The 26,217-nt window shown below is 40.3% G+C and overlaps 1 protein-coding gene across 1 annotated transcript; it reads right to left on the bottom strand.

Moving 5' to 3' along the window:
* Positions 1–274: 274 nt before the first annotated feature.
* On the bottom strand, positions 275–26,002 carry DPT (dermatopontin). Its single transcript, XM_042810738.1, has 4 exons — positions 25,658–26,002; positions 16,899–17,024; positions 5,670–5,777; positions 275–1,661 (listed from the first exon to the last, which is right to left on the bottom strand). The coding sequence occupies exons 1-4, from the start codon at positions 25,954–25,956 to the stop codon at positions 1,595–1,597; spliced, it is 600 nt and encodes a 199-aa protein (XP_042666672.1). The 5' UTR covers positions 25,957–26,002; the 3' UTR covers positions 275–1,594.
* Between the last annotated feature and the right edge of the window lie 215 nt (positions 26,003–26,217).

The following is a 26,217-nucleotide window of genomic DNA, read 5'->3' as shown; positions in this document are numbered from 1 at the left end:
CCTAGACATAGTGCCTGTCCTTTTCTATCAGCTTCTTTGCATGAGTACCTTCTCCTCTTGTGCCCATCTCATGATTTCCTTTGCCTGTCTACCAGCTAACAATCTTCTCCAGCTTTTCTCTTCCTTTTAATTTCTCTTTTATTTTGTTACTTGCTTGTCTCAGAAACTGGCTCTTATAAAAGCTCCCTAGTTACCATCACAGTCTCTGAGAATGACAGTGTCTTTGTGTGCAAATGAGTAAGTTGTTGTAGAAAAAGTAAAATTGAAAGAAAAATGAGGCTATAGCAATGCCAAATCTATTATTCATTTATTGGACAAGTGTAGTTTTAATGCTCACATTTGAGAGTATGCTAGTAAATATGTTAAAAGTGCCTGGAGCTTGGAAACTGACTGTCTGACACCGTTTCTTATGAAGCTTATAATCTTAAGTTGATCGCTGGCATCATCATGGCTCTTGAGCCAGTGCTGCTGAAACTGCTAAGTTTGTCACTGAATCAATGAGCCAAGAAACTGAGCCCTAAATTATGTTCCAAAGCAAAAATCCTACTTTGGATCTTCCTGGAAGAGCTAACAGTCTTTCTTGTTGGAATACCGCTGCACAACTGCTGTGCAGCTTTGAAAACATGGTCAGCTCATTCTTTGCATGAAACGATATACGCAGAGGAACTGAGGTCATCCAGATAGTTAACTTTATTTGTCTATTCTAAGCCAAGAATATGTTACCAAAGGTGGTTCAGGCCCCACGGTGGAAACCCAGTCCATATGAAAAGTAGACAAATACAGTATGCATATTTTTCGAGAGAGTGGCTTGGCCTGACCTATTCCTGGGTTTACCCAGAAAAGATCTCCCAATTAGTTATGTCATTGACAATTTTTAGGACAATATAAATTACTCTCAGTAAAGCTAGGTTAGGCTTTTGTTTTTATTGATGGATCTGCACTGATTTTAAACAGCTAGTGACATCTTCCAATTTTAAATACCTGGAATTTCGCCATGGTAGGAAGACATTTGTAGCATTGAAGTTTTGCTGGAGGCTGTAACCCCAAATGCATTTTGTCAAAGATCTGCTGGTACTGCTTTCTGCACACTTTTAGCTACTGAACACTGAGAAGCTAGTAGAGATCATTGGGTTGGTTCCAAGTAGGAAGTAGAAAGCAGGAAAGATTACTGCTTTCTGGAAAGTTTATAGTATCCTTCACTCCACTTCATTTGGAGTGACTTTGCTGGAAAGCAATTTATATAAAGTTGCTATGTGAAAAAAGTTCTATGTGTTGAGAATGGCTATATATGGATATATATAAAAAAAGGATATTAACATAGATTTGTGTAGCATTAACATGTGTGTGTCCTAAGCAGTATTAGTTGGGGGATACAACTGTCAGTGCAGCTCAAAGGAATCCTCCAAAACTTCTGCTGCAAGCATGTGGGCTGGCAATTTATTGAATAGCTCCAGAGGGAAGAATTGTATTATTCAACAGACAGCTGATGAGTGCTACATTTTTTGTGAGCCTAATTGCCTTTCACCCACAATCACTGACTCTCATCACATCTTGTCCATCCTCAAGCTTTCCAGTTTGGGTATACTCAATATTTTTAAACATTCTGGAATGGGCAGTCATACTCTGTCATCCTGCAGACAATGAATTTCCACTGACGATCCCTGCATAAGAGAAGAAAGAACAGATGTGAGATGGCAATGGCAACTGCAGAGTATAACACTGTATGAGTAAGAACAACTTTACACAAGGTATTGTGGCAACAAAAACATTTATCTACCATTAGCTGTCTTTCTTCTGAGTGCTTCTGAGTGTTTTTATAGAGTAGAAGGAGATTGAATATAACTGCTAGTTACAAATCTTTCCCACTCCTCTAAAGAATAAGAAAATCAGCTCTCTGAATAATCATAGAATCATTAAGGTTTGAAAAACCACTGAGATCATCTAGTCCAATCAGGTCTCTGAATATCCTTCAGAAGACAATGATTATTGATAATGATCAGTCCTAAATTAACTTTAAATCAGTGTTCAAGTGGAAAAGGATGGTTCTGTCAGAAGTTATTGAAGTACGATCCATTGCTCCAGAGTCTGAATGAAGTAAAACAGGTGAGTTTCAAGCTGTTTCTAAGAGGAAAGTTGTACACTCTGTATTTTTCTCTTTCTCTCTTTCATGTCTTCTAGCTAGTGATCTGTGTGAAAGATAGGAGGGAGTCAATAACAAGAGAAATTAAACTTTCTTCTCATTCTTGATCTCCACAAGTCACATGTGAGACAGAAAACATTTACAAGTGTAAAACAAGCTTTTACTGGTTTGTGAGTAACTTAATGTCTGGTTTTGCTCAGTGGAGTAATAGAATATCTACCAACAATTGTTAGAAGCATGGCTGGCACAGGAGGATTCAACAGTGGGGGCCAGTGATTTGGTATCAAATAACAGGCTGCAGATTTCCATCCTAGCTTATTGTTCATTATATTTCTCTTGACAAAAAGACGTGAGTTTAGAGGGTCAAATACTAACCTCCTGTGGAACATACACAGTGCAAATGATCAATTTAGGCTGCTTAGTACAGTCGTACTGGGGCGTTTTGGTCTAAAGCACAGTCCTTAAAAATAGCGGCAGTCTTTTAAACTGGTAATGGGTTTGCACCAAAAGGATTCTGAATGTTTGGGTTCTGCTAGTGGTGGTCTTGTAAACCTGACACATGGAATGGGCAGTGCTTCCAGATGAGTTCAACAGGAGCTTTCTTTACAAGAGCCCTGCACAGACCCAGCTTTCTGGTGGCCAGCTCCAAGTGGTGAGGAGACTGGTGAAGAACCCATTGCTACTCAGTGATCTGCAGACACAAGGCCAGATGTTATAAGGGCTGCTGTTGAGTGGTTCCATTGCCTGGGTGAGTGTGTCCTGCAGTAGGATTTATTTGACTTTTCAGCTCTATATGAGCATAAAGCCTCTCATTTCAGCTTTTTCTAATTGAAAATTTTACTATGCTGATTCAGAGATGAATGCTGAGTGCCATTTGGAATTGGGTTTGTCTCATACTCATCAGCAAGTTCTTTTTTGTTTGAAAGTTTTTTCTTGATAGATTTTTGTCTTTTTTTTTTCTTTTTTTTCATAAGACTTATCAAAGTTTACTTAGGTAATGCAAAATAAAATTTTAGGTTCATTTTAGGAAGATTTCATTTGGATTGTTTGTGTGCTTTTCAAAAACACAGTCACTGAGTTACCCAGATATACAAAAAAAGAAAAGATAACCCATGGATTAATAGGATTTCATGGATCATAATGATGGTCTGCTAAAGTAGCACCTATTGTCAGAGAGACTTTTAGCTCAAAAGCAGAAGTATAGTCATTTTTTTCTTAAAAAAAAAATAATGTTTATATATATTTATATCTAAAAATACCTGCTGTTTGAAGTGATGAGGAAAGCTTACACTAAAATATCTTCAAAGGCCTTTTTTTGTGCTTCTTGTTAGCTCAAGAACATTCCCTGACAGGGGGTAAATAGCATGAGCACAACTTTAATGTGCCTGAAGATAAAAAGCAATCTCAAAATTTACAGTGTGCTTACACTGACAAGCTGCACATGTCTGCTTCTGACAGGCTGGGACTGGGAGAAGGGTTTTTTTTGTTGTTCTTATTCTGCCTTACTCAGTTGTAAATAACTATGGGACGGCAAACTGTGCTGAGCTTTGAGAGAGTCACCGATTAAGCCACTAGGTGAATGTGAACTGCAAACTGATATAGCAGGACTAGGCAGAACAAGTTGGTTTTAGGCATTCTCAGATCTCTGAGAGCACGTTAGCTCAAAAAAAAACTTCTTAGATTGCACTTGTAAAACGTGTTTTTTATAATTTTCACTTGCTACTCTTTTATGTTCTTCTCTATTGTCACCGCAGTGGCAGAACAGAGGTGCTGGTGGCTATTCCCTCTTTCAGGTCCTGTGGTCCCACAACGTGTGGAGATGTGTCTCCTGACATTCCTGTGGTGCTGCCTCTGCTCTTGGTCAGTCCCACACTGCCAGCCCACAGTGTACAGCCTTCAAAAGTCACAGGCAGAAATCCGCTCAGAGGCAAAGGTTCCCTCAGCTGCTCTTTTCCAACTTTGTCTTTATGACTCCTGATGTTGCCCTTGTCCCCAATTGAGGGTGACTGGAATCCAGTTGCTGGAGAGCACACTGTGTTATCTGTCCTGCTCTCTACAAGGGCACTGGGAAACCAGGATTAGGAATAGCACTGGGAAATATTTATGAGGAAAAAAAAACCCAAAAGAAACAGAAAAGCAGAGTAGAGGTGTCCCTTGCAGTCTTACAAAGTGTCCCTTACAGTCTTTTATCTAAAAGGATGCAGAGATACTTTTATGTCAGCTAACTGTGAAAGTTACTCTTCTACTTGTAAGAACAGATTACAGACACAGGTTCAACTTGCTAATAAATAGAGCAACAAATATTAGTCTGCAAAGTATGTCTATAGATCTGGACCAGTATGATGGTGTGTTATCATTTCTGGAAAGGCTTTCTTATTATAGGAAATCCTTTTTCTCAGGGGATCTCTGAGAAGAACTCTGTCAAGCTGAAAGTATCCCAGTGACAAACGCATCTTGGCTCCTCTGGGTGTAATTAGAGACAGTCTGAAATGTCGGTGTGTTTGAATTCCCGTTTTTCTCTCTCTCTCTGCTCCTTTAGCTAGGCTTGGCAACAGTGGGCCAGGGCAGTGTGCCTTGTCTTGTGTCTGCATTGTGTAGGATAGCAAATACTTTAATATACTGGACTTAAGTAAGAGGACTGGAATGATTAAAAACCAACAGCAGAGAAATAGCTCAAAGAACTGATGAATTAAAGATCAGCTCGAGATGAAGGAATCAAGAGCAGTCTTCCACAGTCAGATTTCTGTGACTGCTTACACTCACTAAAACCAAACAGCACTGTTGAGTTTATGTTTGGTCCAAATTCTAAAACTTTGTAATTGTGCATAGTAGAGAGGGAGGGGGGTATCTTTTTAACCGAGCAGAGCAATCACGTGCTCATTTGCACGACTGTAGCATCACTAGCCTTGCTCAAGAGGAATAGTACATGACAAGTAATGGCCAGATCTGATCAAGGAAAATTAGTAAACTCATTTTCTGGAAGGGGATTCACGTGTATCACATTAACAATAATTCCTGGTGTGAGCTCATATCTGCTAGAAATGTGTTACAGTGGATAAGGGCAAGTTACTGCATTCGCACTGCGGTGTGATCTTGTCTTTGCATGCTGGCAGAATCTCTGCTTCTCTTCAAAGAAGGGTGGGCCAAAATGAGTCCCTCATCCACTGAAAGGCCAGACTTTTCCAGTCTGAGGATTTACTGGGTTAAAATAGATACTAGCTTGAAATAGGTAAGTAACAATTTTGAAGATGTGTTGTACTTCACAGAGCTCAGATGTAACCATTACCATATATTTCATTACTCAAATGGACAAGACAGATGATCCCTTGTCCATGAAGGTCCGCTTCTCCTGACACACAGCCCTGGACTATTAGCCTCATGCACTGTGGATTTAGGTCCTCAAAAGTAGCAGCCTAATGCTGAGTATCACAGCAGATGATGTGTAGCCATGCACTGTCTAGGGGAAGTAGGAAAGGAAAATCTGTCACTTTCTTCTTTTTTTTCCTAGTGAAATAGATGAAAAACAAACCTGTCCACAGCAGAGAAAGTTGTTGTTGCCCCACGGATGTAGTAGTCATAAGTGTACATCATCATGTCCATATCTTCTCCATAGTGCCCTGGGTATTCTGTTGTTAACCTTTATGTGAAGGAAAAAGAGGATAAAGCAGTTCACAATCTTATAGAAAAGTCCAGTTGACTGAATGCAACTCAAGTAGTTTATTTTCCAGTTTCTTTGAACGTTTTAGTTTCTTAATAGAACTACAAGATGCAGTTTTACTTGTAAGGCTGCTTTTCTCTTCTACACAGTTAATTTTTGTAGCTTTCTGAACAAATGTACTAAAATATTATAATTGTTTAGAGCAGCTTGGAATATTGTTTGTGTACATACATATATATGTAGTTGTAGGATAGAAGCAGCCCTAACAAGAATTTAAAGCTTGTCTACTAATTAGATTTTTACTGCAGGGATTTTCCTTTTATCAGTCTGCTTGGGTAGCTGCTGTAATGTTCTGTAAATGTTGCTGCGCCAAACAACTATAACCATTTATCCATTTTTTAATTATAGTTAAGGAATATAGCAATTAATCCATTCTTCTTTGTTCTTTCAATTTTCTGTCTATCTTGTGATGTAAAAATATTGACGTGGACAGCATTTGCTCAGTGTATTTTCTCTTAGAAGCTCAAAGTGCTTATGTACTTATTAAACAAATTATGATTGCTGCTTCCTTGGGAAATGCAAAAGTAATTCTGTACTTGATTTTACAGACGTTACACATTAATGAACAGATGTTGGGAGGGGCTGGGACCTCGACCAGTAATTTATGCCAACATTATGTTAGAGATCAGGAATGGAAACCGGGTGCTCAGCCTTCTCCTACATTACACCATTTAACGTGAGAGTTGGTGGTGGTGTTGGATCAGCTTTGCTCCAGAGTGGCACAGGGAGAATCAGGTCCCCTGTAAGGGAAACGCCGTCCCGTTTGAAATGGCTGGCTGCCCTCCTGTGAAGACTGAAAGAGTTAGGATGCCTGTACAGAAATCCTGACAGCCAGTTTTCTGACTTCATTCAGCCCAGCAGCAGTATACTAGAACAATGCTTGAAGGTGAACCTAGCACACCCCAGCCAAACAGTCATTTGTGTTTTCATATTTTTAAATCAGCAGAATATGAGCACAAGATTAAATAGTTTACTTGCTAGGAATGTGATTATTGGGATGATTTTAATGTTTTAAAATTAGGTGCTTTACTGGTATTTCAGGCCCAAATCACTAACTGTTGGAATTCTCAGAAATTGAAAGTTTACCTGAAAAGTGGCTGGCTTTGGAAGATATTCTATCAGATTGCATTTTCATAGACATACTTCCAATAACAAAAAAAAATTCTTTGAAGTTGCCATTTCTCTCTGTGTATTTTAAATGTATTTTTGATCACTTTGTTTTCCCCGTCGTATGCTTTTTAAATCTTTGCAAAGTAGAACTGACTTAATTCTGGGTCATTTTCATAGCTTTTCAAAATGGAAGAAAATCATAACATCATTCCTAACAATTCACTATTCCTTACCAAATGAAAAATCAGACTAAACGTCAAACTCTGGTAAATCCATACAAGGTCCTAAGTTTCAACATTCAACTTGTTTGAACTCTCATTCTCATGCCTTCTGCCTTTTGGCCATGACAGCCATCAGTGAAAGTACAGGCTGTGGTACAAGAAACACCAAATGTGTGTGGGAAGCAGATCAGGGCTGGACATGGTGTTCGTTGTCAAAGCTGTGACCAAGGGCTGGAGGTTTGTGCAGCCCGTGCAGCATTGTGCTGTTGATAAGAAAAGAGCTGCAGTATTTCACGGGTCATGGAGGCAGCTACTGCAGTCTGGGAGAAGAAAATGTGTATGCCAGCAATTTTTAGGACAGATGAATAGATTCATCAGAGTCATCAGTAGGCTCTGCAGGTGGGAAAATCAGAGCTGCAATATTCAGTCCAGCTCCCATGAAAGTCTGAAATGAGATCACTGTGGATTTTAGGGGAAATGACTCAAACCTGGACAAAGAATAATTACAAAATATTACAAAACTGCTTATCATGGCTTCTCATCACTTAGCTGGTAGTTTTTTCCTAGACTAAAGATTGTCACCTTAATGTGTTTCCAAATCATGGCAAACATAATTAATCCACTGTTTTGACTGGAGGCTGATTCTGTCAGCTGACAGAATCATTTCTGCTTTCAGGACATTTCCTCTCATGCTCCCATGTGTTTGTATTCGTCAAGGTCAGACAGTTTACAGCACAGATTTGAATACTTTTTTTTTTTTTTTTTTTTTTTTTTTTGCCTAGACAGTCTGTGACTTGAATCTCTGATACACCTTCCCAGTTAAGAACCTTAACCTGAGCATAAGCCGATCCCTTGGTATAGCCAACTTGCCAATAACCTCTGTTTGTCCAACAGCTGCTTTTGAGGCTCTGCACTGTGTGTCTAGAACTCTAATACAATTCACGAAGCCTGACCTTTGCTACCGATATTTTTTTCAGTGTATTTCTTTGCATGCGTGAGTGAAGCTATGAGTCTGAATCTGGGAACTCAAGCATGTTTCTGGATCCATAACCAGAAAACAAGAAACAGGGACTTCAACTATACTAGTAAATTTAACAATACTAGAGAATGTTTCTGAGCACTGTAATTTGATTGACTAGGCTTGTAAATTCCAAGAACAATCTCTGTCTTTCCTAGTTTTCGACTGGGATAGAGTTAATTTTCTTCCTAGTAGCTCGGTGCATTTAGAATTGATAATAATGTTGGATGAAAATAATGTTAATAGCACACCAGTGTTTTAGCTGTTGCAGAGCAGTGCTTACACACTTTTAGTTTTTCATGCTGGCTGCCCCACAGCAAGGAGCTGGGAGTGCAGAAGGAGCTGAGAGGGGACTGAACCAGGACAACAGACCTAGGTGGCCAAAGGGATGCCTCAAACATGTGGCATCGTGCTGAACAATAAAAATGGGGGAGCTGCTTGGAAGAGGACTAGGGAGGGGCTGCCACTGCTCAGAGACTGGCTGGGCATTGGTCAGCAGGTGGTGAAGAAGTGCATTGTGCATCACTTTTTTGTTTACTCTTTTTGCTGTTACTCTTTTTTGGCTTTTTAAAAAAAAATTTTTTTTTTTTTTTTTTTTTCTTGTAGGAACTGTCTTTATCTCAATCAGTGAGCCCCAACTAGCACAGTTTCAATGGATGCTGTTTAGGACCTGTGAGATCATTCCCAAAAGGCAGATGTGGGCACTGTCATTAGAGGTAAGAAAGTTCAGTAACATAACTGCTTGCCTATACTAGAGGAGATCCTCTGTATATAGTTTACTAATTTGTAGCTTGAGTGCCTAAGAGTGCATCCTCCAAGATTCATGGGTCACAGAAGATTTTTAAAATACAACATAAGAACCAGGTATGGACTAGGATTTCATTTCACATTCCTACATCAATTTCAGAGTTTTGGGCTTGTTTGGGCTATTATTTTGAGAAGAAACTAAGATGTGTGTTTATATATGTTCTACCAAATGTGTTTCATAACATCTGTTTGGCATTCAGCAAGGAAAATGTTCTGTAATCTTGACCAGCAGTATGTGCTGGGCAGACCAGACTCAGAAAAACACAAGGTTAAAAAGCTACTTCAGCTCTACTCAGAGGCAGAAATTAATAACTGAGAGTCAGTCCTTTTAACTTGTTTAATGATCTTTCCATTTTAAAATTAAATCTGATGACAAACTGGTGAATAACTGTGAAGTGTCTTACAAACATTTTACAGAAGCAGTCAGTGCAATCAGTGTTATTATGAAGTAAATGGGTACAGCAGAGAGGCTTTTCTCTCTTTTCTTTGTTCCTATTACCTTTTCCCTCTTTCTCTATGCTAACAGCTCCACAGCTCTGTTGAGCCACTCATTGGCAACTCTACTAAGATAAATTCAAAAAGCAAATTTGCAATTACAAAATAATAATAATATTAAGAGGACTTGAACTATTCTGAAGATGTTCTTGTTACATGGACAGATGCCTACTAACTCCATTCATTTTGCATGGAAAAGTTAGTGCTGTGAAAGCAAAATTCAAGTTCACTTGTGTCTGTGTGATTTGTCTGATTCTTTTGATTTGAAATTTTCTGTACTCATTTATGGAATTATTCCCTTAAGCCAGTCTAACCCAAGGTCATCTGGATAGTGCAGTACCCTTTGGAGGGAAAATGCAATTCGTTATCCACACAGCAGGGCTCTGCTGAGTAACCCTTCTCTATTTTCCCCGTTTTTTACAGAATCACAGAATCCTTTGAGTTGGAAGGGACCTTTAAAGGTGATCTAGTCCAACTCCCCTGCAATGAACAGGATCATCCACAGCTAGATCAGGTTACCCAGGACCTGATCCAGACTCGCTTTGAAAGTCTCCAGGGCATCCAGCACATCTCTGGGCAACCTGTTCCAGTGCCTCACCAGCCTCGCTGTGATAGATTTTTCCTTATATCCAGCCTAAATCTACCCTCTTTAAGCTTGAAACCATTTCTCCTCGTTCTGTCACCGCAGAGCATGCTAAAGAGTCTGTCCATTTTCTGTAGCTCCCCTTTAGATACTGAAAGGCTGCTATCAGGTCACACATTGGAGCCTTCTCTTCTCCAGGCTGAGCAGCCCCAGCTCTCTCAACCTATCTTTGCAGGAGAGGTGTTCCATCCCTTGGATCATTTCTGTGACCCTCCTCTGGATGTGCTCCAACAGGTCTGTGTCTCTTTTTGAAATCTCACAAAATTTATCTCCCCTGAGAGATCATAATCTAGTTTTTAATGCATAGATATATCTTATACTTGATTTCTTTGTCTTGAATGGGAGAATTAGTTCACAAACATGGTAGCCTTTGTGAGCTACGCATGGCAATCTATGGTTTATACATGAGAGGATTCAAAAATCAAGGAGGAGGTACCTTTTCCCCTTTTGGGAGGCTTTATCTGCCAAAAGAAGTCTGGAAGAGCAAGGACCAGGCCTTCTTGTGAACAATCATCAGCCTGCGTGAGGGCCCTATAACCACTTCTAGCATTGATCTCCTAGCAAAAAAAAAAAAAAAGGACTAGGGAAACACAAAGTTTCCCAAAGCCTGAGAATTGCCAGGTGCTGAGACAAAAGGGCTACTGCTGTTTGGGTTGATCTGAGGCCTCTATGACCAAATGGTGGTGCTTGTGGCGCCTTAAAGGCTGTGAATGACCCCTCTCTGGAGGCATTCAAGGCCAGGCAGGATGGGGCTCTGAGCAACCTAGTTTACAGGGAGGTATCCCTCTCTATAGCATGGGGTTGGAACTACATGATCTTAAAGGTCCCTTCCAACTCAAACCATTCTGTGATTCTGCTTTGCAAATCCACTTCAATAGTACTCATTGTAAGATGTTTGAATGCAAGACACTTGAAGCAGTTATGGCACTGTTGAGAGCAGGAAACAGAAGTTCTACATTAAAAGCTGGGAAATATAAGCTTCTGTGAAGGGACATAAGTGAATGCAACATATGTACGAGGGAAGGCAAGAAAACCTGTCAGGAAAGTATTGGTATAGGTTTGTATCTCTTTACACTGGTTTGCACACCCCACCCCCAGACCCAAGTTTTTCTGATATACTTTACTATAATCCTGTAAATGTTGCCTAAAGCAAGACCCCCCTTTCCCCTACCCCCCTAGCCCTCCCCCCCCAAAAAAAAATCCCCCAAAAACCAGAAAAATAAAGGCAGGATCTGTTACGGGATTACTGTTGTTATTGCTTCAGTCTGAAAGTAGTAATGTTGTTTATTTTCCATGGTGAAGAATTACTGTGTTAGGGATTAATAGGAAACAGGGTTATGCAGTTAGCACTGAGAAGAATGTTTTGTGCTAAGCTAAAGTGATCCTTAGCACTCTTAACAATTGACTTCAGAGATAGTTATCATGAATCTGTTTTTCGCTGATAAGAAAATCTAGTCACACTGAGGCCTCTGTACTGTTGTATGTGCCTCCCTTTACGGAAGTAAGTGGGAACTTTGGACATGCCTTGCCTTCGGATATGAATTGGACAAAAGAAATGAGTCTTTTAAAATATCAAAGACAGTCAGTGGTACAGCTCATGGTTTCCTGCTCCAGCTGTTGAATATAGTTATTCCCTGCTAGTAATTACATTGTTAGGGAGTGCATTGGCCTTTTCTCTTCTTGTGCAACTACAACACTAACAAGATGAATGACTGCTCTTTAACCCTCTTTTTCCTCTTCCTTGCTGAACTCTCCCAACAAAGCTACAGCCAAAAGAAGGAGCTCTTTTATTTCAATAGGAAAGCACAAGCTTTAACATTAACTTTCTGACCTTCGGGGACAAGGAGTGTCCCATGAATAGCCATACCTTTTCAGATGTTACTTGTGTAACTCATCATGTACATCAGGGCACCTTCTGCCCATTTGTCAAGAAAAACATGTTTGAAATAGCATTAGCCAGCTTCTTCTGTAATACCCGTGGAAGGTGTCACTGGAGGTTGAACTGGAAGGTTGTATTTGCTGGGGTGACAACAAAGTCGGTAAAAAAGAGTGGAGAGGAATTGAGTTGTCCAGAGGCATAATTTTCTGCCACGTGTGTTCTGACTTCACTTCCTAGTTTTATATCTCTGGTGTTGGTAAGCCTGCTTAGGATCTTATCAGTTTGAAAATGGCTTTGGGAGCTGGTTGAGTCAAGAAAACAAATAAGTTCTTTAATCCTTATAGCTCTTGGAAAATGTAATTGTTTGCCTGGATAACGTCACTGTGACAGCTAGCAGCCACAGCTCCAGACAGACCTTCTGGCACATGCACTGCTGGTTGTTTGGAGAGGGAAAACAGTCATAAACAATCTGTGCAGACTTGGGGTTTTTCTGTGACATGTGTTTTCTTTAGAGAGTACAGAGTCAAGCTTTCAATTTCCTGGCAAAGAGAAAAATCTGAGGTCTAGTGGGACCATTTAATAATGTTGTCTCTGTATCTGCAATGGATTTGCTTCCTTTGTGGTCTCAATAAGAATACAATTTATTTTACTGTGGTAAAATTCCCCAGACAGGTAAAATAATTGGACCTTTTCTGCCTCCTGTGGGGAATGTTGATTATTTTCAGCATGGTAAAAACGTGCAGAATCTGTTGCAAGGCTTAGCACGATGGGGAAGGAAATAAAGTAGTTGTAGAGAAAAAATAAAATAGCAAGTACAAAACTATGAGACTAGTATATTTATTTGCAGTATGTGCTTACTGTGCAGGTAAACTGGGAATTAATGGTGAGAAGATGAACTGTGAAACAGAAGTGCTGGGCTATAAAGTGTAGAGGTATAAATGCTACCAAGTAAACTAAGGAAACTCTTAAAGTGCATTTCAGTCTGCATGACGGAGTTATAAAGTAGTATTTCAATAAATGTCAGTGGGACTCAAGACACAAAGAAGATTCCAGCTGTAAAAAGTGGATCAAATTCTAACAAACCATTTGTATGGCTCATATTCATGGGGAAACACTGTCTCTTTCATTGTAGAAAACAGCTCATTTAAGGACAAATGGTCCTGAAGAAGAGCCAAGAAAAACCATACATGAGGATCAGCTGTACTACTGCTTATACATATTTGCCAGAGAGACATGTAAGGAGACAGCTGGAGGAAGAGATCAAATACCAAGATGAGAACTAATTTAAAGCAAGGGGTTTTGTTGTATCTCAGTATTTCAGTTTTCCTGAGATATGCCTTTCTGCCTGTAGCTGGTTTCACAATTCATTGCAAGTTAAAATTCAAGGCTCCTAAGAAATTATGCTGTGTGCGTTGTTGTTGTTTTTTTTTTTTTTTTAATATGGATTTTCCTATGCATCACACATGATCCATGAGGTACCAGAGTCATTACATACTTTCCACATAGCTCTGTACTGATAGATGCTTTGCTTGTAATTAATCTGCTTCCAAGAAATAGGAGTCAGCAAGACTTGACTAGCTGTTTCTCCACAGCTGTTTTGTTTTGTTTTGTTTTTTGACAACTAGTTTCTGGAAAAGAATAAATATAAGGCTTGAGTAGAAACTTTTATATATAATGCACTATACACATGCATATTTTTATTGTGTTTCATATGTGTATACATTTTGAGGTACTAGCTGTGGTAGTCTCGAACTGCTTTGTGGATTGTTTGAAAAACATAGTCTCCGTGGCAAATGTTTCTTAAACTGAGTGCAAGATACAGACTAGAAGTGTGATGTGTAAGTGAGGGTTTTTAACGATAACTTGGAAATGTCATTGGAAGTGGATTTTTGAGTGAGCTTAGCAAATGGGAAGTTTGGTTGCTATATGTAGTTGTTTAGCTGTTCAGGCAAGTCGCATCTGTAGCAGAGGCAGTTCCAGGGCATGGGGTTTCATGCTACCACATTGCAGTTCATGTTGCTTATATTCTATCAGTCCCCAGATACTAGTGGGGCAGAGTAAAGGGAATAAAACAGGAAAGGTGTTGTTCCTAGCATACAATGAGCAGGAGACCACTTTTGAAGAGAAGGGATGGTTTTGGTGCATGATGTAAGTCCACCAGTGGACTCCTCCTGTTTGGGATTGCAGGATAAGTCTGGCAGAAAGAGACCTCAGGGGGTGTCTGGTACAGCATCCGCCCAAAGATGGGTTAGCCCTGAGGTCAGATCAGACCAGGCTGCTCCAGACTTTTTCAAGACTAGTCTTGGAAACTTCCAAGGATGGAGCTTGCACAGCCCCAGCAAACAACCTGCTCCTCTGCTTCACTGTCCTCACAGAGGAGAATATTTTCCTTATATCCAGTCTACGTCTTCCTTGGTTCAAGTTATGTCTTGTCCTCCCACTATGGATAACTGTGAAGGGCCCAACTCCATCCTCTTAACAGTGTGTACTTACTGGAGGCTGCGCTTCAGGCCCACTGCAGCTGCTCCTTCTTCACAGTGAGCAAGCCTTTCCTCAGCACAGAGGTTTAGTGCTCTATCTCTTGGCTGTTTTGTTGCCCCTCCGCAGGACTTTTTCTAATTGACTGACGTTTTTCTTACATCAGGAGATAACCACAGAACTGGATGCAGTATCTAGATGTGGCCTCATGAGTGCTGGCTGGAGTGGGACAATCACTTCCCTTGAACTGCTGGCTGCCCTGCAGTTAACGCAGCCCAGGGTGCTGCTGATCTTCCCAGCTGCCAGGGCTCATTGCTGGCTGCTGTGCAGGTTGCCGTCCTCCAAAACAAGGAAGCTTCCAAATAGTCAATCCCTAGTCTATATTGTTACTAGGGGCTTTTCTTTCCCATAAGCAAGACTTGTTCAGTTTCATAATAATGTCAGCCCCTTCCTTCAGCTTGTGCAGGTCCCTCTAAGTGCTCACCCTCTAATGTGTCAGCTTTTCTCTCCAATTTGGTGCCATATGCAAACTTCAAAAGAGTAACTTCAAATGTGACTCTTAAGAAGACACTGTGCAGCAGACTGTTAAAGTGAGAGGGGATATGAAAGTGGCAAGACAGACCACTGGCTTGAGCAGAACAAACTGGGCCGTCACAGAGTAAGCAAAGCTGGCAATACCTGGTGCCAAATAATTCTATAACGAACCCATGATAACACAGTGCACCCCAAAAGCTTTTCACACATCAGGTGAAGATCTGTGAAAACCTTCTCAGAGATTTTAAACTGTGATATTCAGCTCTCCACTCTGACAAATGTAAGCATGTGGGATTTCTTCCCTTCTTAGGGGCAGAAACACTTCAGCTGCCTTTGAAATGCTGCTTTGTCTGCATGGAAAGACTTGTAGCTGCAAATTGTGTAAGGCACTCTTCCAAGCAAAGAAATGAAGTGCTGTCACTGGACAATATAGGAGTCTGTGTGCAGCTGGGATGAAAATGTCAGACATCAGTAACCCTAAACATTTATATTTGGGCTTGCACTACTCTGGATGACAATTTGCAAGACAAAGCTGTTCCAAGTTGTCAAGACAACGTCTACAGAACTGTCAACAACAATTAAAGAAGCCAGAGAGGATTTCTGTTGTTTCACTGAAAATATAGGCAATATTAGAGAAGTAAGAGAGTTTGGAAGAAGTGGTTAAAAGTTAGTTTTCCTTGGAGGGAAGAGTGTGGGCAGTTGTGTAAATAAATCCAGAGGTGGAGAACATCCGTAGGCAGGGTAAAACTGGAGAGCAAGCAGAAGAAAGTTCAAAGACTTTTATAGAGTTCCTGTGATTTTATATCCTTAAAAATAAAAAATAAATAGAAAATATCTATCTTTCTCCTCTGCAAGAATGAAGTCTGCAAAGCAAGGCGCTGCTGTTGGTTTTGGCCAGTAGCCAGCCAGATAAAGAAAGACCAGTGGGCATGTAAACAGCTTGTGCACATCTCAATGGGAAATATACTTCAAAGCTGAGTTCTAGAAGCAAAGATTCAAACATGGATTTTTTCACTTCTTTTTCATGTGGGTTTTTTTTTTTTTTTTTTTTTTTTTTTTTAATTCAGAGGGTTTGTTATTTGTATCAGTAAGAATAGCTGTAGTAGCCCTGGAGCCTAAAATTAGGAGTTCCTTTACGTAGAATGGACAGGAGCAATGTGAGCTTTCTCTACGCAGTCTGCTATTGTGCATCCCCCTCAGTTTAGAGGAACCACACTTGGGGCCACAGGGAAGCTCCACTTAAAAAGCTCGTTTTTTCTTAGTCTCTGTGAGATTATCTGCACCAGTTGTGATTTGGTGTTGAGGTGAGACCACCTTTTCATTAGGTTTTGACTATGATCAAGATCAGTTTTGACTTTGGGCTTCCAACAGCATTGACAGAGGGAACAATTTGTATGCTATAAAAATTCAAAAACCCAAAGCTATGTGCCAGAGGATATTTTTTTTCTGTGGTAGCTGGAAAGAAGTTCACTACAGTCAGTCATTACAGCAGAATAGCATGGCATAGAAATGCTCCTGTGAAATTACTGGATCAGGAAGCAGGAGCTATATGACTTATGAAATGCAATTTCACTTTGGAGACTCCTGTCACAGTTTCCAGCTAGACTGCTGCTGATACTCAGACTTGTTCATTTAGGGCTAGCTACTGCATTCTGCTGTATAGCACTCTCATTCATTTCCCTTAGTCATACATCCCTCAAGAAGCCTGTGGTCAGACTGTGAATGGATTTTTTAGCCCCATAAAATGCAGTTAAGTTTCTCTTAAGGAAGGATGTAGATGGGATTAGTGGCCAATGACACTTCCAGGAACTGCTGAGGAAGAGGGTTAATAGGTTTGGCTTCTGCTTGAACATACCAGCACGAATATGGGCACCTCCGGCTGTAGCGGCAGCAGTAGAATTGCCATTCACGGTCAAGCACAGATGGAAAATACTGACTCTGGAAACCAGCCACCAACCCATTGTTTGAGCAGGTCTGGTACCTAAGAAAGAGGAACAAGAAGGGAACTCGTAAGGAAACATTGTCTCACATTACTTGATGGTTTTAAGCACTTTGGAAAACAGCTTTTTTGGTTCAGGTTAGGAGCTGAGGGCTTTGCTGTATATTTAGTTAGCACTGTATAATAAAGCAGCAATAGTTAACAAATAATGTCTTAGCAATTACATTGCACTTAAAACAGTTTTTATGTATTTATGTATTTAATCATTCCAATATGTAAACGAGGCAAGAAATTGTTCTGCTGTTGCCATTCTCAATCATTTACAAATCATGAGATTTACTTCAAAGTAGTCCATTGACTGTTGGCATTTGAGCATTTGGAGTTCACTGGGGTCATTTTCTCAACTGCTTCTCTACAAAAAGAATCCTTAGTAGATCTTTTATATGAGAAGATCAGCACTTTCTTTTCTTTCTTTTCTCAATAATTTGTTTTTCAAGGAGAAAGCAATGACGTTTAGCAATGCTAAACATTACAGGCTGGAGATGAAATGATGAATTAATAATAACCACAAGAGGAAAATTGAAAGCCATGTCTTACAAAATTATAAGACTAAAATTTTTTGTAATGGGATTTTTAAAAGAAAAATCTATTTCTTCATGTTTTCTGTGTACTCAGGAAATCTGTCATACAAGTAAATCAGTATCTTCAAGGAGAATATGCATGATCTTCAAGAACACACCTCTCTTTCTGCTCACCCTGCAAGTATGTGGACACTGATACCCTAGGTAGTTGAAGTGATAACCATAGTTTGAATAGCTCACAAAGCATGAAAACAGACAGCTTATTAACTCAGATGTTGAGCATTCATTTTCTCAAGGACGCTCTTATCCTCATTGCTTCCCTGTTGGAGAAAATTATTTGAATTCAGTTTCTTCCATTTCCTTTCTCACAGGTGGTAATGTTTGCAAAACTCGAGTCTCAAGGTCTTGAATACAAAAGCTGAAAAATGGATAAGCTTTGACCAGCACATAGATGAATTTGTATGATCAGAGAATCCGCAAGGTTGGATAGGATCTCTAAGGTCATCCAGTCTGGTTCCCATCCCATCCAGTTCTTTCAGCTCCCACCTTTGAACCATGGGTCTTTTCAGTATGTCCCCTCCATGCTGTTGCATTGTTCGGGCAGTATTATTTACATTTGTTTGTTTCCCCGCATCTCACAATTTGCTGGGGCCACACATATGTGCTGTGCTTTCTGAGGCTCTTCTGAAGACCTCCGCAGTGAAGTAGTGATGGGGACTCTGAGTTGCTATGGTATCACACCAAGTAAAGCGGTTTGGCTCACTCTCAGAGGATTTCATCAGGACTTTGGTAGGAAGTTGTTCTGTTTTTTTTGGCACATAGGCCATGGGAACATATGGCTAAGGTTCTGTGTAAACATATTGGATAGGTTCAGATGATTGGTGTTATCCTGATAGAAGAAAAGATGATGCACAGAAATATAGGGAAATGGTTGTACCTGTTGCAAAATGAGCAGTTTTCTGCATTAATCTATGAAGTAGAACCAAACTTACATTTTCTTCTGCTTCTCCCCTTCCCATTTAGTCATTTTCCCTGTTCCTTGTGCCCCTAGGAGATTTTACAGCTCTTGTTCATAGATGTAATAGTGGGAGTATTTTTTTCCGCACTTCCTTACATACATTCGTAGCCTTCTTAAAAATTATTTTCTTTGATGCAGAGTGTATTTGGGAATAAATCATTCCTTGTAATTACATTGCTATTGTATTTTAAAAACATTCAAAGGAACATTTGAAGTGATCTTTTAAGCCCTAGTTCATTTATCCCTCTCTACTTCTGTCGCATATACATAAAATCCTGCAATCTTTTTTTCAAGCTCAATATTTGATTCAGAGGGCTAAAGATAATGGTGAAATTGAAGCACTTTTCTTTGGCTTTGAGACAATGCAAGATGATTTTTCTTCTCATCTTCCTAATTTGCAACTCAAAATCATCCAAAAATTAAGAAATGCTCTCAGAAAATGGAATGTTTATTTGTGAGTTTGTGTAAAATCTCTTCTTCTCCTTCCTTTTCCCATTTGGCCTCTTTCCTACAATCCAAAAGTAATGCTTCAAATGGAACAACCTATCAGCCTTCTCCTCATGTACGTTGTTAGTCAGATACTCTACATACTAATCTGAAAACAAGTCTTAACCTGTGAAGATTTCTTTCTTCTCTATCCTAATTACTTGTGTCACAGCAGATCTTCAAACTCCTAACGTGAATCAAAAACAGTGATTCAGATCCTTTGATTTATGACGAAGTCAAAAAATGGCCTTTTTCACCAGACCTACTCTTTAGCACTTCTTGTTAAAGAGGATAATTTGGAAATGTTGCTGGGTTCTCTGTACTCTCAAAGTCCTGACACTGCTAAGAAGAGAGGAAGATACCTTTTGGAAACCGAATGCAGAGAAGCATGAGAAACCAACTGGAACTGTGTGGGATGAAACTTGGCAATGGATGGGTTGTTTTATTTTTCTAGTTGGCTCAAATTGGATTGCATGAAAAGTTGCCTTTTGGGTCTGATAGTGGTAGAAGAGGAGGTGAGCTGGCTAGTAGATGAGGAGTGGGCAGATTGGTGAGGAGATGTCAGGTGCTGTTGAATGGGATGTTGCCCTTTCCCCGTTCGCTGGAAATGGCTGCAGGGTTTTCTGTGGAGAATAAGTAAACTATAAAGCCTTATTTTTGGAGGGCGTTCTGTGTAGTAACAGGTAAGGATATGGTAGCTGAGACTTCCCACTCACTACCTGCTGCAACTGCTGTGAAAAGCCTCTCACACACCACATCTTCTTCTGAAGTGGCCAATAATTAATGTTGTATGATTTTGTCATGGCAAGCAACCAAAGAAGGTGTTTATGTTAGCGGTTTAGTTCACATCAGGACTGCACTTCCAAAATAAGTCTCCTATTCATCCCTGCTTACTGCTGTTTGCCATTGTATAAAGATCTTGGAACATTTAAACTGAATTTGCTGCAGATGGGATTTAACCAGAAGATTTATTCAAAAGCTTCCATGGTTGTGTATGTACATGGGGCCAGACTAGATCTGATCTGAAGCAAACCTACTCAAAATGCATGTATGGATTTTGGGTCCTATGCACAAGCTGTTTCACCCTACAGATCTGCTTAAACCATCCCACAGGATTTGCACATGTTGATAGCCAGTGTATGAATCCTGGACTCAACTCAGTGACCTGAAGACAAATCAGGTGCTTGCAGCAGTATTGTGTTGAATTGAAGTGCCAATTGTGGTAACACTTCTGATTATGTCTGCATCTTGTTGTTCTTTGCTAGACTGTGTCCCAGTGTGTTATGCCTCATCTAGTGCTTTATCTGAGACCCTCTGTCCTTCAGATACATTAGAAATTAGCCAGAGCAATGTACTGTCCCTGAAGATGGTGACATGTAGAGGAGTAAATCTGTCAAGCTGCAGCAATACTTTTGAGCCCATGTTAAGCCTCTCTCTGGAAAAACACAGTCTGACACACAGCGCAGTAGACACCTGGTCGTGTTGCATAAAGGGCAGCTTGTTCCTTATAACAGGGTAAAGTGAGAATGTAGTTCTACATACTTCCAAAAGCTATTCATTTATTTATTTATCTATTTATCTATTTATTTATTTATTTATTTATTTTTGCTGTAGAGCAGATGGCTTCTGTAAAATTTTTACAATTAATTTCTTTCTCTGGAACCTATCAGAGAGGAATGGATCTGTATATTATGTCAGATATGACATACTAATGCAGTGGCAATAAAAATACATGCTTTCTTCTGCAATCCCGCCTGGAGCGCACATGGAGAGAGTTGGCCTAACCTCATGCAGCTTCTAAGACTGAGTCTAGAGTGTGGGAGGCATGTGTTAACAAGATACTAGGCACGCTGTTTTCCTCTGGTGTCGTTTCACCAAAACCTGTCACTTTCAGTTTCCAAAACTTCTGGCAGTTTGGAAGGAAGGCCCTGTCCTGCTGTCCTGAGTGGTTTTTATGGACTGTCCTTCCTCTGTATAATTTGGTTAGTTGCATGAAGAAAGCTAATTTAATGATCTTTCTATTACAAATGAGTGGGGAGAGATAAATGGCTGAGGACATGCTCAGGACACTTGAAACACTGACAGTCAGACTATGGGAACTACTTCTCTTCATTTGATTAGCCCGTGCCAGTCTCCGGTGGCCACTTCTACAAAGTAGTCTTTACTATCTGTTGTGGGGTGGGCAAACATGCTGTCACTTGCTTCCACATATCAAAAGAAACCTCATTCTGAACTTCTGCTATGTTTTTATTTCCCTCATAAGAGACAGATAGTCAGTCAGGGCTAGGTGCTGACTTTCCTTTCTCCTCACTGCTCAGAGAGAAGGCAAGTTCGTAACTCCACTCTCAATCTTTTTCTCACAGCCATTGGTGAGACCTCCCTATCCACCTAAAGACCTCTCTTCTTTGCAAGTGTTCCCACTGGACTCAGGCCACTGCAGATGTGCTAAAAGCATTGTCCCTTTAACATAAAGTGTAGGAAAATTAATGTTTGCATAGATAGTGCAAATGGGAATATTTTAAAAGGCAGCTTGACTGTCAGAGATGGAGAACAAAGGGGTGAGCAGCCTTCTGTCTGAACAGGAGGCTCCTACAGACATTTCCTTCCTTTGCTTGAGTCTTATCTTTGCACCCAGTTTATAGGAAATTGGGTTGTATGCCTGCTTGAAGGGTCTGCGTGTATGCCTTTGTGTGTTTGTGTATGGAATAAGAAAGCAAAGAAAAGCAGGAATGGGGATGAGGTGGGTGAATCTAGACATCTGTTTTTTCAGAGTTTCTTCCAAACACTTTCTCACAAGTCTAAACAAGGAAAAAAGGCAATAAACATGCATTAAATAGCTCTTTGCTGGAAACTTTTCTATTTTGTGCCTTATGGATAACTGGGAGTATGCTGGGGATATAGCACTGTTCCATCTCTCTAATGTGTAAATCAAACATTTTCTCCTGGAAGGAAATGTTGCCTTTCACTTGCAAGTTTTAGTTTACTTGTTTGTTTCAACCTTGTCCTTTCATATATTCGCTTTTAGCCAAGAAAAATCGTTTTTCTTAAATACTTCATTGGAAGTCTGGTCTGTCGAGACATCTCTGTAGTATCCAGGGAAGCAATGAAGCAGTCTCTCCAGCTTAGACGTTACATTTTCTTAGTTGGTGAAATATTTACCCAAGGTCAAATCTCCTCCAGTACAAATTGAAATGTAAACATCCACTTTATTTGGTTTGAAGAGGCACAGTTCCTTGTGAGGTCACAGCAAATAAATAACTAGAAGGACTATGTAGAACCAGAGGGTATCCTGAGGACTTTTGCATACTCAAGACATGATTATTTCCAAATTATTCAGGAACAGGTTTGCTCCCAGCTGAATAGCATCTTGGTTTGCAGATAGCTAGCCTGTAGAGGCAGTAGAGCCAGTACTAAGTTGTTGGGACAGATTCAGCAAAGCCTTTGTCCACATATTGAACTTTGAACTAGAACACATTCATAGATTTATGGAGCTGAGAAGGCTGAAAAGAAATTGGTCATCTAATCCAATCTCTTACCCAAATATTCCTGAGAGTCTTATAAGACATTCACAGGTTTCTTGTGTCTATTCAGCAAAACACAAAAGAACATGCTCTCTTCAGAAGTGCAAGTACATAGATGATTGGATAGATGCCTAATATGGATCCGTATAATCACCCTCTCTTTGTTGAATCCTTTTTTCGTATCTGTAAGATGAAAAATGGTATGGATTTAATCCTAGAAGTTTATGTACTACCTAATGGTAGTTTAGGAAGCAAACTTACCTAAACTATCTCTGCCAGTCATCCTTTCCTGCCCTCCCATACACCCAGCTCTCCCAGTCCAACACCCTCCACATCCTTTCTGCCATTTTTTTCCGTAACGCTGATGGCCAAAGAAAATAGCATGTTGGAGATTGTTTTCCTCTTTCTGCTTTGTATTCCCACTCTGTTTTCTCTCTAAAGCTTTCCTTGGTGTAATGGCTTTTCTAAAGAAACCTCTCTTGGGTTTGTCTCTATTGTACATAGCATAGCAGTCAGAAATGCTGATCTAGTTGTGAAATGCCACAAACATAATTTATCACAGATCAGGTTTTTTTGTGTGTGTGTTTTTGCATGAAGGCAGAACAAGGAATAAAAAAACCAAACCTCAATTACAGCAAAGGAAATGTAGCTTAAACTTTGGGAAAAACTTATTAGCTTTGTGGTTATTGGTGGAAGAAACCATTGAATATCCCTGGCTGTGATGTGTGTAGTAAGACAAACTACCCTGTGATCAGAGCTGAAGAAGAAATATTACAGTCCTTACTCCCAGGATTGGAATGGATGAGCTAGTTCAGCAGAATGCTGCCTCAACTGACATGAGGATGATGTATGGCTCACCAACACATCGGTTAATCAGAAGATCAGCACAGAAACAGAGGTGACCAAACAGGAACTGGTAGAGATTATGATTCATATTTGTAGTTCCAGTTGATTACTGAGTGAATCTTTTTAGAGCTTGAAGCAGCTCCAAAGAGCACTGAGATGAGTATGGAAGAGAGAAAAAAGAGGTTGTTATGAGAAATAATGTAATGACTACCAAGAGAGTAGGTGTAGGATTATCAAAGGCTCTGTAAGCTATATCCATGTTGTCACATTAACTTGAAGTTTGAAGTTTGCCCTTGGACACTCCAGGCTGGCTCTCTGCTGGCCCAGCTGTGACCCCCTTCCAGGATAAACCTACTGGATTCTTGGGCAGCAGTGCCTGGGAACAGCAAGGTATGCTCTTGAATGCAGCAAATCCTCTCCATGAAATGCTGAATATGCAACCAGCTCAGCCCTGTAGTACAGAAAACTGTGGAGTACAACCAGACAAAGCTAGGATGAACAGAAATAGCCAAAATAATTAGGTTCACAAATTCACCTTTGCAAAGAGATGTGTGTTCCCAAAACACTTTGGTGTATTTGACACTCAACTCACTCCACCTCCTAGATAGGTAGAAGAAAGAGATCTTTACAGAGCAGAAGAGTAGATGTAAGGATGATTGACTGGAAGGCCAGCTAGGGAAGAAGTGCCTATGAAGTTCTAAAAGCTAGGAGAGAGAGTTAAACAGAGTTAAAAACATTAAAGAGGGGTTGGACAGGACACGTGTTTGGAAGAAAGATAGGATTGGGTGAAAGGCAAGAGGAAAACATATAAGGACAAAGTGAAAAGATTAGTAAGAGGTAGAAGAAATCAGATTTAAATAATATGCTGTGGATTTAGGCACACTAAGCATACGGAGCATGATGACAAATGTGGCCCCAGACAGTAGAAGAAAATGTTCTGTATAGACTTACATAGTGTCCTGTTTGTGAGAAGCAAACTCAAGCAATTGCTGCCAGGGATTTTTGGAATGAAAACAATTTTATTTTGAACAACAGAAAGGTCTAAAGCAAATTTACTATGCAATAAGTAGAAATTGCATAAATGTGAGAACGATGATGAAGTCACCCAGTATTATCACAGGGTCTTTTTTCTGCCTGTTTTGCAGCCCTCACCCTTTATTTTCTTATTCCATAGTGAAGTATGGGGTCAGTCCTCAGCAGTTGCATCAGCCATAGGAATGTATCACGTGGTGAATGAAATACTGTGAATAATTACGGACAAAATTGTAACTCATTTATAAAGCAGAAGCTTTGCATTTATTGTTGGCCTATTATTGTTCCCATATGATGTGAAATCTAGAAAAATTATATTGCAATTTCTGGAGCAAAACCATTTACAATATTTGAAAATATCCTTGCATTCATTTCATTTTGTTCAAAGGATGTTTCATATTTGGAATGTTTTAAAAGTATATTTCACATTTTATGAAAAAATCAGAAGAAAATTAAATATTGGGTATATACTGCCTAAACATGAAATACTATACATATTTCCGTGTATTATTGCAGCCACAAAATGTGATCACTTTTGCCTCAAAGCTGAATAGGAAATGTAACATCTAGTGCACCAAAACTGACTGCACCAAGGAATTAACATCATCTTCTGTGATCATTATCGTGCATGCATATGCCACCATCACCACTCATTAGTGTGGATTTTTGGCTCCTGTAGTACCAGCATAACTCAAAAACTGCCTTTCACTGGGCTAAAGCCAAAAAGCTTAGCAACAAAAACACGAAGAGAAAAGCCAGCACGATAAAGAGAAATTTTTGTCCAGTGATAAGAGCAGGAAGTTGGAGTCAGGAGCTAGACAATTAGTTTCCCAGTATAGGCACTGATTCGTTGTGTGGCCTTTTGAGAGCGACTTTGTCCTGCACTCCCTGAAGGTTTTCTCAGCTCTGAAATGACAGCCGCAAGACCAAGCCACCATGCAGCTGAGGTTATGAGTGACCAAATGGCACAGCATTTGTAAAGCACAAAGACCCTCCAGCAGGAAACTGCTACAGAGAAGGCAGAGGAGATGCTGCTCACCCCTCACGCATGCATCATGAGGAATGTGTTCAGGAAGCGAAGCCGCTGGCTAGGATCACAGTGCTATGCACTGGCATTGCTATGTACAAGCACCCGCATTCCAAATGGGGTATCATAGCTGTGCCCTCCCAGGGTGGGTCAGAGTGTCCTACCATTCAGTTCCCGCCCTGTTGATCTCTTCCCACCAGCACTCTGTCGGCTCACCGAGGCTCTGGGCTGCAGGCATGCAGGCATAGTTCCACAGTCTGTCGGAGCCTTCCTTCTTGCTGAAGACACTCCTGATGGCCACGATCACCTGCCCATGTGGGCACTGAAAATTGAAACCCTGCCGGTATACATTGACCCACTCATCGTTATCTCCATAGTTATAGGGGCCGTACTCGTAGTCACCATACTGGCCCCATGCCACTGATGCCAGAGGCAGGAATACCCACAGAAGGACAGGGTCCATCCTGAGGATTTTTCTGGCTTAGAAATGCCCCACTGGCTTGTTGGGCTGGCTCTTTTATATCGTTTCTAACATTTGGCTTCCAGATGTTATGTTTCCAGATCCAAATGCAATGTGTCATAGCTTAGCAAACCTTCCCTGAGTTACAGACACGTCCAAATGCTTTTAAGGTGGAATTCTGCAAGTACAGTAACTATACAGGCCCTTGGAGTAGAGGGGTCTCACCACCACAAATAATCTATGCACTCAGCACAGAGCTAGCAC

The sequence above is a fragment of the Centrocercus urophasianus genome, unplaced genomic scaffold (genome assembly GCF_019232065.1).
Source record: "Centrocercus urophasianus isolate 14NV4802_14NV808 unplaced genomic scaffold, USGS_Curo_1.0 seq_12, whole genome shotgun sequence".
Lineage (NCBI taxonomy): Eukaryota > Metazoa > Chordata > Aves > Galliformes > Phasianidae > Centrocercus > Centrocercus urophasianus.
The sequence above is the reverse complement of the archived record's forward strand: the minus strand, read 5'-3'. Positions and strand labels throughout refer to the sequence as shown.